Raw genomic sequence first — 20391 nt, 5'->3', positions numbered from 1 at the left:
TTCTCGAATGAAAAATTGATTGGTATTAAAAACTATCTCATTTCTATTTACTCATAACCGTATATCAGAAACGTATAAAAGTTTGCTAAAAAAAAATAACAATTGCTTAAGTACGTATTTTTCTTCTAGACATTCCAGTCCTAAAAAATGCGGAGTCAAAATTTATTGGATAAATATGCAGCCAACAAGAGAAACTTACTTATTTCACCTCCTAAGTTTCTTCTTTCTAATTATTTTCAATTTTAATTTATTTAAAAAAAAAATCCTGAGCATCATTTGCTTAAGTTACTGAAATTGTCACACTATAAATTACTCTAATAAATTGATTACGAAGGAAAACCCTTCATTCTAGTAAACTTCAACCACCAAAATCCAAAATTTTTACATTTAAATAAGCAAAGGTCAAAGTGCTAGCTAATAACACTGAAAAAGTGTATATAAAAGGATAAATAATTTTACAAAACATAATTGTGAACAAGTTGTGAACGTCTGCATAAATATTTCCATTGTTAAAAATATTAATCACTTAGAAAAAACCCCGGCAATAACTATCAATAATTTATATCGATACATGGATATAGTATATTTTGCACTTAAAGGGAAATCACTCAATACAACAATGCATATTCGAATCTGAGCGTCTATTTTCGATTCCTCATAGTCTTTCTGCTTGGAAACTAAAGAACCCCCTTTGATGTTGATCGATTGGCAGCGTAAAATATTCGCCGAAATTCACAAGTGCAGCGCACTTAATTTTGTAGCGGTGATTGCAGTAACTTTTCGTCTTGTTCACTTTATTTTTATTGAACTTGTCGTATGGCACATGTAAGCAACAAGTTGTGCAACTTGGCTGCTGGTTCTCGCTCTTGTTGTGTTTATTACGGTTTTGTGTCCGGATAAGCAAGACTATAACTCGTTCGTTTCATTTCAGATTGTATCTGTTGCTACTAAGCCAAAAAGTGGAGCATATCCGCAAATCCATAAGATTGCTACCACGCCAATTGGCGAATGTTTGAGTTTTGTGAAGTGCTGTCATAATTGTTGCTGCCGCTACTTTTGCTGCTGCTGTTGTTGTTGCTGCTGCTGTTGTTGTTGCTGCTGCTGTTGTTGTTGCTGCTGCTGTTTATATAGCTGTGTAGTCTCACCATTGATATTTCTGCTTTTTTTGTGGGACTGTCAGCTTTTAGCACACTTTTCAGTCCAGTTTTTTATTATCGTTGTCTTCATCAGCTATATTTGTAGCACTTTTTTTTGCACAAAAAGGAGAAACTCTTAATTACATTTTTATCAAGAAATGTATATTTTTTCGAATGGCTCTCAATATTTGCAGACAATAATGCAGCTATGATTTTTGTAGAAAGCGTAGTCAATATCGTTATAGTTTTTTTTTCTAAAGAATTTAGAGAAACCCTTTCTATTTAATTCTCTAAATATTTGTTGATTAGGTATCTATAGAAATATACAATATATTACAAAATTTAATCTTAAACCAAAATCATTTGTAATTGAAAACACATGTAACTATCATACACCCTTGTGCTCAATTTCATATGACTGTTTTTTTAATATAATACATATATAGATATAATGCTAATTTAATAAAAATAATGGCTTTACGTATGTAAACGCCAATATATGATGATGAACTGATTAATTTTTTTAATGTTATTTATTATTACATTATTGTTTTTATATTACTTTTAATATAGACATTATATTATAGTATATGAGGCTGCGTTCTAAGATATATATATGTATGTTTTTAAGGCATTGTAATCTATATGTGATGTTTCTTTTATAAACGTCAATAAATTAGAATACAAATGCTGCCAATGTCATGTCCAATACTCTCTGATTCAGATGGAACCAGTCAAAGTGTTTACTATTTTATTTTACCTGATGAGAAAACACAATAAAAATATTTTTTTTGAATTTGAAACATAAGAACGCCGAGTTTGCAGTACAACTTATATTTATTGTTTATTGTTTGTTTGTTGTTAAGTTGTTGAATAAGTAACAAAACAACATGAACGGAACAACAACAACGCCAACGACCATAAAGCAACAAAAGTTGATCGCCCTCTGTGCTAATGCGCCGACTGGTACAAATCCCATAAAGAATCATTTGTGTTGTTCAGAGCGGCTGTTCAGCAGCAGAATCGACAACAAGACAGTGAAGCAAAGATGTTAAGATGTTGTTGAAGCTGAGATTCTGTTGTGGTTGTTGCTGTTGTTGTTGTTAATGTTCCTATGTCAGAAAGCGACAAAGTGTGGCTTAAACCTACAAAGTGTCATTTAGACTTTTATGGAAGTAACATATTTACATGCTGTTGCTGTTTTGCGGACATATTTGGTAGCTGAAATGTGCAAATATACGAATGTAGTTGCTTTTATAATGAAACAATACAGTTTAAGAAGTTATTTGTTATATAACATATACAAAACTGTACTCGTATATTAGTGTTTTGTTATTCATGTAGAATAAAATATATGTAAAGTTACTCACAACATTTTATATTGTGAAATATTGTGATTTCAGCAGCGTTCTGCTTTAAAAGAATTTAAGTAATTAAAACTGTGAAATTCAATTTCATTTTTAGGTTTCAACCACAAAACACCACAAAACCTGTAAACGTTCCCACGTTAACGCATCTATCAAAAGCTTCAACTACGAATAAAGTAAAGAGCGCTACAGGCGCTCTCCACGTACGTGCAACTCAAATGCGCACAGTCAAAGCGACTTGAAACCGTACTGCATGCAACACTACATGCACTGACTCCTCAGATAAGATCGTTGCAGCTCCCTAAGTGGAACAAGTTAGATAACAGCTGCGAAACCTAATACTTCGTCTAAAGGGATTTGCAAAGAAAAAGATTATCTCCGATGAGAGATGTGGCGCAAAAAAAGTTTAATGTTTAAAAATTAGAATAAATATGAATATAGAAATCAGCAATTTAGTTAAAACTTATTAAGTTTTTACAAGGATCTGGATGAAACTAATATCTCAAATCAAAAATATTGCATTTTGATTGATATATATACGAGTCATACATACGAATATGTATGACCAAACGTTGCATTGTTCCAGATTTGATGCCACGGCAATTCAATCATGCATACCCAAATTATGTTATCCACATTTTTATTTGTCTTTCTTTATTACTCCCACCAATTAGTGCCGTTGTAAGTACTTGTTTTACCACTTGCTTGCATATACCCAAGTCATCTCAGACGCGGAGAGTAAATATATGTTCTTATATTATGTCCCCCCCCAACTATATGCTGTAGCTTGTGATTATGCCGGATTAGGTAAGACTAATTCATCATTAGTCTTCATATACATATTTTTCGAGGTATTCGTTTTCCACCTACCAAAAGTCGGTTTACATTGTGACCGAAAGGTTTTCGGAGGTTCTCATTTAAAATTCGCGCGCTGTATATTTTTCGATATTTTAAGTTTATGTAGTTTGGCAGCACTGTCCTTAATTACTATGCCAAAAATGAGCGCGATCTGTCAGACAGTTCGTTTACGGGAGCTGTTGAAACCAGTTCACCTCAGTAGTGCGTTGCGAAAAAAACAATGGAAAAAAATATTGAACAAAGAGTTTGCATCAAATTTTGTGTTTCGAACGAATTTCGTGTGCAGAATCGTTGCGAATGCTACAAAAGGCTTATGGGGAATCAGTTTTATCGAAAACTCAAGTTTATGAGTGGTACAAAGCCTTTCAGGACGGTCGTACGACCGTCGAAGACATGCCGCGTTCTGGACGACCTTCGGCCTCTACCACCGACGAAAACATTGAAAAGGCAAAGGAAATCGTGTTCCAAAATCCTCATGTGAGTGTTAGAGAGATAGCACGAGAGCTAGGCATCGGTCGTGAGAGCTCTTTGCTTTTGGTGGCCTATTTGTGTATGGATAATTCATGGCTTTTTCCGATTCTCCTCGCTTTGTTCCAACATTATCAACGATTTTAAGGCCAAAAATTCAATAAATACCATCGAACAGCCACCGTATTCACCTGATCTTGCACCGTGTGACTTTTTCCTGTTTCCCAAACTCAAATTACCACTCAGAGGAACGCGTTTTGAATCCATATAAGACGTAAAACAGAATTCGCAGAGGGAACTCAAAGCCATACCGGAAAGCGCCTATAAAAAATGTTTTGATGATTGGAAGAAACGTTGGCATTTGTGTATCGCTTCTAATGGAGCATATTTTGAAGGAGATAAAATAAATATTGATGAAGATTAAGAATTTTGCGTTTTATTTATTTATGACCGGAAACTTTTCGGTCACAATGTATGTTATTGTATGTATATGAATAGTCCATACTTCATATCCGTATTTAATTACTGAGCAAATCAGATGCTTATACATATGAACTTTCTGGTTTTTTAACATTTTAATATTGAAGAGCTTTACGTATTTATAGAATGTTGATCCTTGTTTGGATTATAGATGATGTATCAAGTTCTAAAAATTAATATCAATTATATTTATATAATAGACTGGTTATCATTAAAAGTGACCATTGATTTTAATAAAAAGTTTGTTCTGGAGAACAATTTTTTTTTCATTTTAAATCAGAAGTGTATAAAAAGTTGATCATTTGCCATCGACTCTAATTTAAATTAAAAACCTGGTATTTATCATATTTAGCAACTTTATAGCTTTAGTTGTTTAGATTACTACTACTGCTACTACTAAAGCAATCCTGATTAATTTCTACTATTATTCGCAGTTTGTAGTATATTTTAAAATATGCTGTTAAAACTTAAGATTTAAGAATTATTTTTAATGGATAATTAATTAATTAGTTATTCAAAAAATAAAAGTCCTTTTTGTAATAAATAGTTCAAATTTTCTCTGTACCTACATGTTATAAAAAAGTCTTAATTATTTTATTATGTACTTCATATTTAATAAAAAACAACTTGTTTTGATTTGTTGATAGATGTTTGCACTCAGTCTTCTTTAATAAAAAACTATCTACACCTAAAGCAGATGAATAGCAAAGTATATTTATCATCTCTGACTTTAATCTATACTCATTTATAAATTTTATGTACACACATACACTTTTCTAGATAGCATGTGTGAAACTATGGAAGGAAATATTTTATTTACAATAACATTTATTTATTTGATTTTATTAAATTTCTTTTCTTCTTACCTTCACTTATCTATCTTTTTTAATTCAGTTCGCTTTTGTATACGCTTTTTATACTCGTATAAACCTTAGAGTTTCGAGTTTGCCCTTAATGTTCCTTTTACAGATGAATGCAAACAAATTCTCGACTCGAACACATTTGTCGGTCAAAATCAAAATCAGTCTTTGTACGTAATTCCAAGAATCGTGGACCAGTTATGAAACAAGTCTTAAGTTTATACTTGTGCAAGGTACAAAGTACAACGAAATCAAGCGGTGGCACTACCAACAACAACGGCAATCTTATTCAATAAAAGATCTGCACTTGCAGGAGCAAAGAACCTAGCCAACTTTTGTTGCAACATTAAAGCGAGGCAGCGGTGCAACTTCTTGTTTTGGGGTGAGCAACACAGGCTAAGTGCAGCTAATGACTTTGGTATTGAAGTGTCTGTCTTAAGGAAGTTACTTTTTGGCCAAAACAGATGTGTCAATGTCATATGACAGCACTCAGCTGAGTACAACTGCATCGGCAGTTTGTCTGGAATTGAGTTTGTAAAACTTATCTGGCTGCTGGTTTAAACTGCAATAAAAGCTATTTACCTTTATACTGCCACCGACGACTAAAGTAATCCCATTTCAATAAACTACTTCAGACAACTCAGTTCTACTCAGGCAACAGGCAGCGGATTCGTGATGTGAATATGTGAATATGTCGTTCGATGCTTACGAATTTTAAAAAAGATAAATGTAAAATGCAGAAATCGAAAATGCATAACGAATCAATGCGAATAATCGAATTCGCAACTGTAACAAATCTGATATACTTATTCACCAGCGCAGATGCTGATTCAAGCAAACTAACATAACGCAGCAAGCCTTGCCAATTTTAGTGAGTGAAATTTATGTGTGTCTGTTTTATTACTAAGATACAAACTCACTACGAATTGCTTCGTATCCATTTAGTTTTAAATATAAATTGTTTGTGATAAATCTTTGCAGGATAAAAACTTAGTCTTCTTTATATGCTGTTTTGCCTACATTACATTCCTACGTCGGTGGCAATAAAAGTCATATCCGACCTCCTATCAAGTTAGATGCTGCTGATGTTGTGACTGTGACTTTGTTACTTACTTGTGGTCTTAGATAGTCCTAAATAATCCATTGTCAAGTTTTGGCCCGACTCAAAATGACTTTACGACTTAAAATTGGTCGACCATATAAAAGAATAAATTCTTCATGGCGATTAGCAATGATCTTAATTAAAAAGGAGAAAACATACCGTAACGATTATCTGTGAATAAGACATTTTTTGTTCTGTAAATGATGACTATATTCATTATTATTACATTTGTGCTCTTTTGCCATCTCCTAGCTAGTTAAAGAATTGAATCTGTTTTTCGCAAGAAAGATGTGTTCAAACGTTTGTAAATAGCGTACAGATTAGGCGTTTTCGTCGATTGTTGTTTAAAGTATCTTTTTCCCAACTTACAAGTTTATAGTGTACTATATACGTCGATAATATAGGTAGTATATTGATTTATTCAAGTCCAAAGGCATATGCGGATTTCACTAAAGTGAATGTCACTGTAACTTTATAAAATTAAATTATATAAATATAAGTTAAATATTTATTTATAATGCTCGTCATATAATTAATCCGAAATATCTTTCACAAATCGCTTAACTGTAGTGTTGACATAAGTAGTAGCAGTCTATAAATTGTAGTTATTGTGTTCAGGGCTTTGATTTGAGGTTGTTAATGGATCACTTCGTGAACGCTAAAACAGTTTAATATCTTTGTTAGTTGCCTGGAGTGTGAAGAATGGATTAAATGACATAATACAAAGTCGCAAATTAAATATGCAAATATTTTTAAATTTGATTGTTTCGCAAGTTCATTGCTCGGCTTTGTTAGCAGCAGAACTAATTCCGAAACTAATTTTCTTATATGAACTGCGAAATTGTAAAAATTGTAGAAACGGCAAATTATTTAAAATGATGAAATTCAAAGGGAAATTTAAACGAGCTTAAACATCCTATGTTAAGTTATGTGTGGCGATCTTTCAATGTAAAACACAATTTCAACAGCAATTAAACAAAATTATTTAATTACAAATTGGCTTGGGACAATTACCGTCACAACTTGTGAAGTTACTGTCACAAAAATTTGTAGTCCATAAATCAAAATTTCAAAAAATGAAATCCAAAACCAATAAGTTAAATAATCAATTTTAAAAAGTGCAAAGATTTTTATCTTATACATTTTGTTGAAACTGGCAACACGAAAACAATACTTTGAAGTGATGGGCCAAATGTGGCCCAAAGTGCACTCATGCTAAACTACACATGTGACTTAATCCGTTTATAATTTCATAACAACAAAGCAATGGAATAGAGTTGATCATATCGCGCTCACTAATACTCGTTGATGTATTAACAGGCAGTGCCTAATAGATGAACACGACGACTGTAAACCGGTTACTATTCACGACTGCAGTCATAACTGTGGAGAAAATGGTGAGAAAATAGATAATAATGGTGGACATTGGCCAGAGAAGGAGTAAAGTTCCTATTTTTTTAAGCATCTGTCGATCATTCAGATACCTAGGTTCATTACAAACATAAATTTTATCTTCATTCAAAATTTTTGATTTAAAGCTTATATATGGTAATATAATGGACTCATTTCGCAGGGTATAAGTGATAACGTTTTCCCTGAATTGGGCTGGCACTAGCACTAGCACTTCTCTATCTGTATACTTTATTGAACTGTTCAGTAACAAACAACATTTCGTTTTGATAAATTATTATGATATTTTATTGATCATTATTAGTTTATAAATAAATTGGCTGTGCTTTGCATAACTCTTTAATTAACTGTGATATGTAACTTCGATGTCTGTTATTGTTATTGTCACTTTATTTGGCAATTTAGTTCAACGAAAAATTTTTTGTAAACAGCAATGATCGGCAACAATCGTCTATATAATACGATTGCGCTTCCTTTATAAATTTAGGAAATAAAGTATTATTTTATATTTTTAGAATAGACTTAAGTCTGTTAAGTCTAATAACAATAACATACTTAGTTCAATTCGCATACTTTTACCGCTTTCACAACTTTTAAATTTATTCCATTCGCAATTCCATCATTTCATCCAATGCAGATTCTTCACGTTCTTCGTTTGAGGGCAGCTAGCTTATTTACTGTCTTCTAAAGTGCGTTTAATTATTAAATTGAAATTGAAAATGAAAATACATTTCTTCAGAGCAGCACAGATAAATTGAATATGATTGGAGACAATTAATACGACTATTGCGAACTACGTATTTTATGCTAGAATGAATAAGAAAATTTAAATTAAATTGATAAAGAATAAATTGACTGTAAAGATATCTACATAGTAGATCTTTCTTAAGAGAGAAGTCAGTTTGTATAATTTTCAATTACAATTTACTTTATATTAGTTTTGTATCTTCTTTCCATGAGACGGTACATACAATATGTCTGACTATTGGAGTACAGTGGGTGCCTATGTATCTGCGTTCATCAACACAATTAGTAAATGTTTAATAAAAAGATGCAAATTGCTTGTGATGAAATCTGAAAGTGCCCTTGTTGCTATGTTTTTAACTATTCTATGTATTTAAAAATATTTTTGATAAAAAAAACCTTGGTGATTTACCCATGTGCTATATATAAGTATTGCATATTTGTATATGGTCATATGAAAAAGTTATTACTTATTGATTGTGGCAGTATGGAAATAGAACTTATTTCATTTGTTAACAGTACGATAACAAGTTGTTTTTTTTTTTTTGTGAATGTGTACAGATCGTTTACATGTGTATCATATTAAAAATTTCTTGCGGAATTACTTAGCGCCGATCAATGAAGAAAAATCAAATAGTCAAGAACGAGCCCCTCACGTTGCACTAGAGGCAAATATAAGGTTCATGGGCTTAATGTAAAACAAACCTTGGTAATAGCAGTTATATTCAACTAGCAAAGAATTACTTTACCTTTTCAAGTTCAATATCCATCATATATGAAATGACAAGTCATCACCTTAAATTATTAAATTATTATATTATTTCTTTTTAATTAACATGTGTAAAAAAATACAAAACCTACACTACAAGTATTAATATTCCTCTTCTAAACCCTGTTGACTAATACATTATTATGTTGAGGCTAGTTGAGTTAGTGCACTTAAGTACTTTTACTCTCTATTAACTGTGAGGTTTCATCATAATGCCTCTCTGCGCCTAGACTGGATTATTGTTTATCACTTCATCAGACTCAGATCTGCATACCTCCCCGAGTAGCCTGTAACCATTCTGAGATTCTACGTTAACAAACTAATGTTATTTAATAAAAATCAATAAAACATTGAGAATGTTTTATTGATTTCTATAAAAAATAATTCCTCTTATTTGAAACAATTTAGCGACATTTGTTTTCTACAACTTCTTGGACTGCCGACTTTTTTTCTTCACCTCCTCATAGCTACGGTTGTTGTTGTTGTAACATATGAAACCATGCATGTGCAAGTAAATCAAGTTCCCTGGCATTATATTAGTGAATAATATTGAAAAGTTTATAAATCAGGTGAATATCCATTGAATTCATTTTGGTGTATAGAAAAACTTTCACTTGGAAGTTATTTATATGATTCTTCTATTAAAAACAAAAACATATTCACATTTTATAGATTATTTTATAGATTTTATAGATCATTTTATAGAAATTGCCTGGTAATTTATGGCAACAGTTAGAATCACTCAAATCGTTCCAAAGGAAAAAACTAATGACTAACCGAACAAATATTCACACCTCGAGTATTTAAAAGTGTTTTTGAACAGTTCATTGACAAAATTTATTTGAAGACATTAAACAAAAGCCAAGCAAATTATATATAGGTATATTTTGCGTTCTTTTCACAAAATTATTTGGTTTTGGTTTTAAATTATTCAGCAAATTCTTTTGTCGTCACCGAACTGTAGTTTTCTTCATTAAACGAGACGATAAAAACACAGCGAATATCTTTTGTATTGCAAAACTAGAACGGCGTTTTTACGAGTGTTACGGTTGATATTTTTATTTATTGCAAAAATAAAATCATTAAAAGCAGAATATAGAAGGAAAGTTTTATTTTGAATAAAAGAGACGAATTATTAAAATATAAATATAAGAAGAATGTGACAACAAGCAAAATATTACACTAAATTAAATAAAATAGTTCATTTAAGTTAGTTAGTTGTGGTGCAGGGAGGAACGTGTCGTCCTTAAAAAGCTAAAAAAGCCGTTTTGAATCCACAAAATTTTGTAATAATGGGAAGTAGGAGAAGGTCAAGCTAGTGCTAGAGATATTGCCGAATGTGTTGAAGAAGGGGGCCCCCAGAAACGTAAGCCTGGTTTTTTCCAAACCTGGACATAGATACAGCGGGCGTTCTCGTGTTCTTTCTTTGTGAGCTGGTAGACATGCATTGCAGGAGATACCATAGGGTAGGCCAAGTCTAGTTCCATGCCATCCAATGGTTTAGTGTCCTGTAAAGACAGATATTAACCTAGATACCTCTGATTTGTTTCTGTGTATTAAGTCAGAGATTCCACATTTGGAATAGATTGAACATGTAGCCCGCGGCCTGGCTGCTGAGGCGACGAGGGTTCACTCAATATTTGCCTGTCGCAAAAAATGGTCATAAATCAACCTATGCAGGTAGCTGACAGGGGCAGAGATAGAAATAGGGATATCCTATATAATAGGAGGCGTTCGTCTGCGCGCTCATTTCCCTCAATATTAGAATGCGCGGGAATGCGTTGATAAATTGCTGACATTCTTGCACTAATCTGAATGACATACAGACCGCTGATAAGGCTTTAATAGCTACCTGAATGTCAGTTAGAATGTAGACTTCCTTTCCGCGAAAGTTCATGTTTAAAGCAAGAATACTTTATTTTAAAAATATTAATAATTGTTAAACAAAGTAATTTCGGAACTTTGTTTTCGATTACTAAAATTTATATTTTCAGTAATTATTATATAAATTACACATTAGATCAAAAAAATGTTTAAGTCCATACAAAATAATTATGAGAGAATATTATAACATGGCCATATTACAACCGCGGCGGTGTCCATTGTAGGACTGCGTGACAACAACCACAATTCTATCAATAGACTGGTTCCAGCATAAAGGTCTGTGATCAGACATCGTATGAACAACGCTACGACCTATCTTGTTACACTGATAGGTTCAGAACTTTTTTTATTAGGTATTGCAAGAGTTATTTACAACAACACTAGACAGATAATCAATCAAGGCATAATTAAAAATGGAAAATTCTCGGACACGATCAAAAGAATCATATATACAATAAAATTTTTTCAATGAAAGACTTGAGGTAGGCATACCTGAGGTAGTAACTTGATAAAACATCTTAATGTGCGGTACCATCTCACGTGTTTCACCATCACAAAATAATATAAAGTCATTTTTGCCTGGAAAGAGATAAAGCTTAATTAATAATACTTTTTAATTGTATAGTTTTGATATAGGCAACAGAAACTTATATTGCTTTCCATTATTAGAAAATCCTCAATAGAGATCTTGTAGCCTACATTCGAAAAGAAAATAGTGTTAAGGAGTTGATAAGGAGTTGTAATATGATTCTTTCAAAGATGAATTTAATGAATTCGGAATATGCATTAACCTAAACGGCAATAAACAAATTGCTGAGCAAATAGATAGAACCGTTGAGAGTATTGTAGTTTCAGTACTACAGGAGTAATCAGAAATCCAATCAGTGATTGGAAAAAAAATAGTTCTTTCAACAAAATATAGTTTTATTTCTGATCATAGATATTAGTTTAAAAAAAATAAACAAAATCGACTATGGCGAACATGACGACTAAGTTTTACTAGACATTTTTCTGAGTCCAAAATTTAATATTTTAATTTTCTCCCATCAATAAGAAGCAACAACTTAGCAAAGCCACAAATTAGCAGTTCAACAAGTTTGTAAATTCAAAATAAAACCATTACCAAAAATATGAACAAAAAGAAAAAGATGCAATGTATATTTTAATTTATTTCACGTTTAAAGCTCAGGTGTGCTTAAAAGTAGTTTTTCAGATTGTATGAATATCTCAAGCAGCGGAACAGAAAAGTCAAAGTTGCTGGACTTAGGCACCAACTCAGTTGCTTGATCTACGAATTTGCTTTACTGCTCGACAGCTCCACAGCTTCACTCAAATTAGCTTCTTTGGCGGATCTCATTTAACGCCACCAATGCCTTTGCGCCTGCCTACTTGCTCTCAACAAGTTCAGTTTGCGTTGCAGCAGTTGAGACAAAGGCTCTTGCAGCTGCAAGGCAACTTTTATTTTCTAATTTTTGTTTATTTTTTTTTATTAGTAAAAATTTTTTGAAATATTTTTTCTAACTGTAAAGTAATAACTCGCTATTGTGTCTCTCGTGATCTTGTGATCTCGTATTTTTATTGTATCTCCTTTTTTTGTTCACTAACAAACAATGAAAATTGCCGAAGTTTGAAATATTTAATAATGTTAAATATTACTAAATATTTTTTTTTTTTTCAAATTTTTAGTTCAAGTAGTTTTTTTTTACTCAAATGTATTGTATGCCATAGTTACGTGGGTGTCTTGCGGAGTGCAAGACTCTAAAACGCTAACGTATCCTCCGTCCAGATAATTGTATCCTATTGGTTGGGGAGCCGTCATGAGCTCCCAGTCTGCCAGTTAGTTAATTTTCTCTTTTGAAACGATTGCATTCATACTTTGTGAGTATGTTGAATTGTTTCCAGTGTAGCTTTTTTTTCCTTTTTCAACAAATCTATTGGTAATGTTCCACTTAGGCGAATCATTTATTTCTTATATTACACTAGCGATATTTGTTGATACCTTGGAAGAGGGCAATAAAAGAGTATGTTTTCATCTCAGAGCAAACTAAAAGTGCTAGCTAACAGCACTAAAACACAAAAACATAAAAAATGTGATTAATTTTCCTTAATGGGTAAGGTAAAAAGTTAATAGAGCTAGTTGAGAAAATTTGGCTGTAAATTCCATTGATTATAGGACACCAATACGATGTGAATACAAAACAAAATGTTATGTATTCGCGGTCATTAATTTTTTAAAAGATTATGTGACATACGTCATAAGCACGTACCTAACTAGTTAAAATAGTCGATTTTAACTCTCTTGTCTTTAGATACATGCTGCACGTATTCGGGTATTTCTTGCATAATCGGATAAAGTTTTATACAAAAACCATGCACGTGAAAAAATGTTTTAATATAAGATGGACAAACATACTATGGTTACAATCCAGTAAGCCTGCGATACTTTATTAACCATAAAAAAAATTAATTAGAAATTTGTGAATGTTGCGATAATGAAAATTGTGATTTGAATACTGCATTGTCGTAAATATTTGATAGTCGAGATAGTGGAGTTTTAGTTGTGTTGTAAAAGGTATTTGCGCCATTTCCGGTAATGAATTTTACTTACTTTCAGTTGGTAAGAAATTATTAACGATCAATATAACTACGCTAATTGTATAGAAATTAATTAATTTTATAATAATCATTGCATTTAGCGATTCAAGAAAAATGACAGTTCTATGTAACTTAGATATAATTAAAGATTTTTTTAATTTGTGTACAAGATATTCTCAATATGTGATGTGTTCTAGAGAAGTATGTCCGCTTCCAAAATTAATTTATATGTTTCTTTGTTTTACAGCTTACAGATGAAGTGGTGCGTAAAAAGGCCGAATATCAAAAACATCTTGAGGGTTATAAGGCCCTAAGAACACGGTTTGAAGAGCATTATATAAAATGTAAGATTAACAATTTAAATAAAAATAAAATGAACTCTATTTAATTCCAATATGCCTACTTATAGCTGGCCGGGGTGGACGCAAATTGGATGATGTGCGAGATAAATACCAGAAAGCCTGCCGCAAACTACATCTGACACACAATGAGTACGTATTGTCGATAACAGAGGCCGTTGAGGTGGAAAAAGACTTCCGTACGGTACTACTTCCGGGATTATTAGAGCATCAGCAGTCTGTACAGGAAAGTTTTATATTATTGTGGAAGAACATATTGCAAGAAACAATACAGCACAGTGATTTTACATCGGATAAATTTAAGGAGATACAAAATCGTATAGATAATGTGATAAACAGCATAAATCCCAATGAAGAATATCGGGAATTTACAGAGAAGCATAAGTAAAATAACAAAGTAAATTTAATGACTTTTTTAAAAGCTACTTAATTTAATTATTTTAGAACTTCACCCACCTCACCACTGGTATTTCAGTTCGATGAATCTCTTATTGAAGATATACCGGGCAAGTTACAAGCGAGCACATTAACAGTTGATAATCTCACTGTAGACTGGCTGCGTACACGTCTTATGGATTTGGAACTATCCGTTAAAGATTGTCAGGAACGGCAATTAAAAATGATTGAACACGTGAATGGTGGCTCTCCAATAGCAAATGGTACTGTTATTTCGAATGGTAGTACTACAAATGGAATACAATCAATCAAAGATAGTCAAAAGTATTTCACACAATTTTATTCATTATATATTTTTAGAACTAATATCGAATTTTAATTTTGTTATGATTATAGTCGTCAGTCAAAAGATTTAAATGCACTTCGTTGTCAAGAAAAACAGAAACAAAAATTGGTGGACATGATTAAATGTGCTTTGAATGAAGTTGGCTGTGAAGAGTTGCCATCAGGATGTGATGATCATTTGGAGCCTAATTTTATTGAAAATGGTTTCAACAACGATCAACAGGTATGTCTTTTGCAAAACTAAATTGCTGGTATGGTAAAAAATGATGTGAAACGCTTAGCATCATTAAAAAAATAACTTCTCACAGGTTGTGGAACTTGTAGTTACTTATTCTTCTAACAAACTTCTATGAGATTAAAAAACAAAAATATAATTATTTAAATACTTATTCCGTTTAAATTGAAAGAGGTGATATAAAAGTATAAGTTATTAATATATAAAATAATAAGTAAGTGATTAAAAATAAAGTTGTAGCCTTTAAAAAAATAAAAACCAAAGAAAGTGATTCAAATCATTTACTTACATTCGTTTACTTAGGCATATATTACAGGAGCACTTTCATCCAGTTTAGAAGCCGAGCAAATTGCTTAATAGTTTGTATTTGTGAGACTCATAATTTTTGATGTATTTGCTTCCGATATTGATAGAGATATTAACTTCAATAAGATTGTAATTAATTCACTTTTTTTTATTTTTCTGTGTGTTATGATTATATAAAAAATTGTTTATTAACAAATTTTTTTAAAAATACTACAATAATATCCTGTAAATTTCAAACCTGGTTCCTGGAATACGAAAACTCAGTAGGAAAATATAAGGAATACCATATGTTTATAAATATAAATATATTAATAGTTTTTGAACTTTTCAAATCACTTTTATAAAAAGCACTGGTATTTCGTCATACTTTATATATTATTTAAAATATTTTTAATCATATTCTTTTTTCTTTCTTTTGGTACATTTGCTTTCATACTACCTCTACTAATGTTAATCACAAAACAACAATATACATATCTTAATATAACAAATAAACATGTTAGAACATGAACTCGAATTCTTCAACGACTTCCGCTAGTGTAAGTATACTGAACGAGTTGCGTCGACGCGGTGGAGTTCTTACCCTTTTACGTGGCCGTCACTTCAAACGCAAATCAACACCTCAGCCAACAACACCAACAACGCGGGCTCGTACACCGCGTTTCAACAAATTGCAGCCGCGATCTCAAAGTCTTGGATCGCTTTCGGTAAATACCAGCCCTGCTAGATACGAGCCCATTACTAACCCTTTACGCATGGCTGCTAGTGTGGAAGCTCATAATAGTTACGGTTTGCATGAGATGGAATTTGAATCCGTTATCGTGTTTGAACGTGGCGTAGCGACTAAGTTCTTACCAAAACTGCGGCGCACACAATTCTCCCAATTGTGCCTCGCTGAGGAGCCTTTTCAGAGCACTAACAATACGGTTAATGCTTGCAGTTCGCTTGATAAAGTTTCAAATACTAACAATAATAACAACAATAACATTTATACAGACTTAGAAATGGGATTTGGGAATGATGGCAATAATAATGGCGACTGTGAGAGTATTAAAAGTGGCGAACTGGCTCTGCGGCAAGAAAATGTAAAAATTGAAATCAACAGAGAAGACAGTATAAACAAACGCATTTTGCATTCAATTAAAACTACTAACACAACTTTATCTCAAAGCAATAGAGATATTATTCCACTTCCCCTCTTATCCATTGCCGAACCACCTAAAGAAGAGCCTATCAAAAATTCTATAGATGCACATCTAGATAAAATAGATGAACTTAACCGAGCATTAGATGATAGACTGAAACGTTGCTTACCACTTCCACCAGTTTCAACATCAAATATGGACCTCGACGCAATTGAAGCAATAGATGCAATTACAATTTCACGATCGAATGGCGATCAAGATTTTGGCACAAACTGTTGCTCCAAGCGAACGTCAAGTTCCAGTTCTGATTGCAGACCTAATTTGCAAAGAAAAGATAGCCATTCCTCGCAAAATAATAATAAAAAAAGATCTATGTCTTTCTCTCAAAAATCCATTAACGCCATTTTAACTAATATCAAAGAATTCTCTAAAAGTCCATTAGGTCGTTTACAAAAATCTACTCATACAAATAATACTGCTGGAAACAATGAACTTCTGAGAAACACCGAAGAGAGCATTACTTCCACTGATACTCCACAACTACAGTGCAACAGTGAAAGTAAAAGCTCACTTCAAAGTCTGAAAAACGAAAGCCTAGCAACTGACTCCGAAAACTCCAACATAGTAAATCCAAGTGGTTGCCCAAATTCCACTAATTCTGAATTACAAACTCACACAAACATCAAAAACAATAATAAAAACAACATCGGTAACAGTATTACAAATGCAACAAATCCGTCCAAGGAACCCGGTACAAAACTTAAATTTAAGGTGCCAAAAATACAAAAGAAATCCAAAGCTATACGCAATACGTTCCGTTCTAAACTCATCAACTTTCAGTTAAAACGAGGCAAACTTTGCAAAATCTGCACGAAACGCCAGCGCATACATCCAAGCAAAAGTGTTTTCGACTTCGCCAGAGAATTTAATATTAGCAATGATGGAGAAGAATTCTGCACGTGTCCACAAGAGATGACATCCTCACTAAAACGAAAAAAAATGGTCCACTGCTCTACAAATACCGAGCAACCATTTGAGTTGGCAAACTCAGTCGATGCGGAGGATGAAGAGAGTAGTGATGATGTGCTCAGCATGAAGGAACACTGCTACTGTGTACCCAGTCTGGCAACGAGTGTGAGTAGTAGACAACCAAGAATGAATGCACGTGGCAGTTGCACATAATCGTATGCTGTTGCGTGCGTATGCGGCGCCATTTTCATTTTTAAGCCAACTGAATTTGGCATCCATTTTACGGTTAAAACATACAATATATTTTTTTTTTTTATTTCTTTTGTAATTTTAGCTATTGTACAGCAAAAGATTATCAATATACTTTAATGTTCTCCTAAAATAATTCTTAGACTTATTGTTTTGTAAATTAAAAACACCATTTTGATTTTGTTGCATGTTGTTGTTGTTGTTGTTTCAATTAAACTAAAATTAATTTTGTAAATCCTTAATTTTTATTGTCGCTGTTAACAGTATGTACTTTGAATAATAAAGCATGTTTCTTCAAAATATTTAGTTAGTAAAACCTCTCTTATGCTGACATCGACGACGCCAGCAATTTAGTTCAGTTAAGAAAACTGTCCGTTAAAAACTTGGTCAGTTTATGTGAGGGCTCGCTTAACAAAGCTTGCACTGTGTACCTAGACTAGAAATAAATAGAAGTGAATGTAAAAGACTGTTTAGTAAAACGGAACTTCTTTTCTTATCTCTCCATTTTTATGTACCCGAATACATATGCGAAAAATCTATGGTCGATGTTTGATATATGAATGAACTGATTTCTAAAACTTAATTAACTATAAAATTAACATAATAATTTAGTTACACCACACTTCCTTCATTACGTGCCTAAATATATTACATTGCAAATCAGGCAAATCGACTTTGTCAACTTACGATATGATTTGATTTTCATCAATTTCCATTCTAACATCTTAGAAATTTTTTTCTTTAGCAATTTTAAAATGATATTTTTAGGAAATGTGCTTTAGTAGTCTTAACTTATCGCGAGCAGTGTTGCTTTGAATTGAGTTCATCCTTTGGAGAGATTACTGATAGATGATTTAATGAGCACAACTTCGTCGCTTATATTATTTTCTTCAAATTTTCTTCTTGCAAAATGTTAGCATTCACTCATTCGGCTATGATTTGGCATTATTGAACAATATGTTTACTTTCTTGATAACTTTATATGGAAATGATGTAAAAATATATCTGATATGAACAATTTATCTTTTAAATAGTATTCCTTACTGATAAATTGCATTGTCGCTACTTGACCACTTTGTATATTCACTTAATTAATATAATTTACATCAGAGGAGTTTTTAAATTCGAATTAATCGGAAAATTGCGAATGGTTAAATTTAATTGATGCAAAATCAAATATTCGTATTTGTCAAATAACTTAGGTATGAAATAATACAAACAATACTAGTACGTATTCTAAATTAAAATATTTTTCTCTAGGGAATTATACAACATAAAGTGGATTATGTTAGAGTAAATTTTAATTTTTAATGTACTTTCATAATTTACATCTCGCGGACAGTAGAACATTTCGGCTCTTCAGCAATTCTTTTGTTAATATTGGAACGATGAAATTTTTGCATGTATTGATATGTCTATAGCAGCACAAATTTTTTTGTTGAAAATATAATCATGTACTCGTATACTAAAAATATGTCAAATTTAAGAGAATTCTTCACCAAATGTGTTTGGTTCAAAGTATCTATCTTTCTATCATTTAACATATTGCTCATTTTTCTACCCAACCTACAGCGCACAAACGTTTATGAAATAAAAATAAATTTTTAAGGTTGCGTTAATTCAGTCAAATGCGTTTGCCACATACCGAAAATACATTTTACTTTCCGTTTAAATGAATAAATACCAGCAAAAAAAAAAACACAAAAAAGCAGGAAGTGGTATGTCATTATTTGAACTTTACGTGAAATGTCAGAAGTTCAATGCATCAATAATCGATTCTGAAATACTCAAAGTCTACAGCTGCTATAGATGCTATAGTTGCTGAGATATAAGCAATGCAGATGTGCCGAAATACCGAACTGAAAAGACTCAAGAGAAACCCATTCTTGCGAGCTGCCCCCATCAGCTGACGATGAGCGATCGTAAGAGCTGTATTTGCAAACAGCAGCGGTAAAATGAAAAATTTATCTCTTCAATAGACCAGATAGACCATAAAGGTGCTGTCGGAAGTTTTGTTATTAAAATACATATTTTCGGCGTAATTTTTTTGTTGCGTTAAGAAGGCATGTGGCTTATTATCTATAGTGTTTTTAATTTGGAAAAAGTTTTATAAATCATGAGCACTTCCGGGCAAAGCAGCTCAAGCTCTGCGCAATTGTTTGTGTATAAATCATCGGGAAACGGCGAACCACCTGTGCGTCCCGTTCGAAAGAAGCGGCCAAAATCCTTACTTTATGTGAGTAATTAGTCAAAGGTGGAAGCAGATCTTAGTGACACTAAATTAGTGTTTATCCAGTTAATCTAAATACACATATATAATGACAATAAGAATTAAGCAGACTATGACTATTTATACATATAATTTGAACACTTTTCTCTTATGTTTTTTTTCTATATAATTTAAATATTTCGAATTATTGCTTAAAAATGAAAATGCTCCATATCTTGCTTTGCTTGACTATAAAATCGCTATATTTAGACAATTTCTGCTTTTATTTATTTTTTATTTCTTTGTTGAATTCATGAAGTTCAAAATTGCACCCACACACTTCCTTCCACCAAAACAAAAAAGCAATCAAATAAATAATTAACGAAGAAATTAACATATTATAGAGCTTAAAAACGTTTAAGCAATTTAAATGCACCTTATTATTAATATATTATTAATTATTTGCTATTATATTTCGTAGAATCCATCTATAGTGTTATTTAAG

The 20391-nt window shown here is 32.1% G+C and overlaps 1 protein-coding gene across 10 annotated transcripts in view; it reads left to right on the top strand.

Moving 5' to 3' along the window:
* Positions 1–20391, top strand: part of LOC119679083 (tyrosine-protein kinase Fer) — a 69659-nt gene that overhangs the window by 23715 nt on the left and 25553 nt on the right. For 5 of the 10 annotated variants that reach the window (XM_038091247.1, XM_038091246.1, XM_038091245.1 and 2 more), the window contains 5 exons: positions 13921–14017; positions 14083–14416; positions 14477–14752; positions 14825–14996; positions 15818–17593. In XM_038091247.1, the coding sequence (XP_037947175.1) occupies positions 13921–14017; positions 14083–14416; positions 14477–14752; positions 14825–14996; positions 15818–17593 (2655 nt within the window). Of the gene's footprint in view, positions 1–13920; positions 14018–14082; positions 14417–14476; positions 14753–14824; positions 14997–15817; positions 17594–19153; positions 19914–20391 lie in introns of those variants that run through there. The other 5 variants (XM_038091249.1, XM_038091250.1, XM_038091251.1 and 2 more) reach the window with 3 other exon arrangements.

This window comes from Teleopsis dalmanni, chromosome 2 (assembly GCF_002237135.1).
Source record: "Teleopsis dalmanni isolate 2A chromosome 2, ASM223713v2, whole genome shotgun sequence".
NCBI classification, from domain to species: domain Eukaryota; kingdom Metazoa; phylum Arthropoda; class Insecta; order Diptera; family Diopsidae; genus Teleopsis; species Teleopsis dalmanni.
This window is presented reverse-complemented; position numbering and strand designations above follow the sequence as displayed.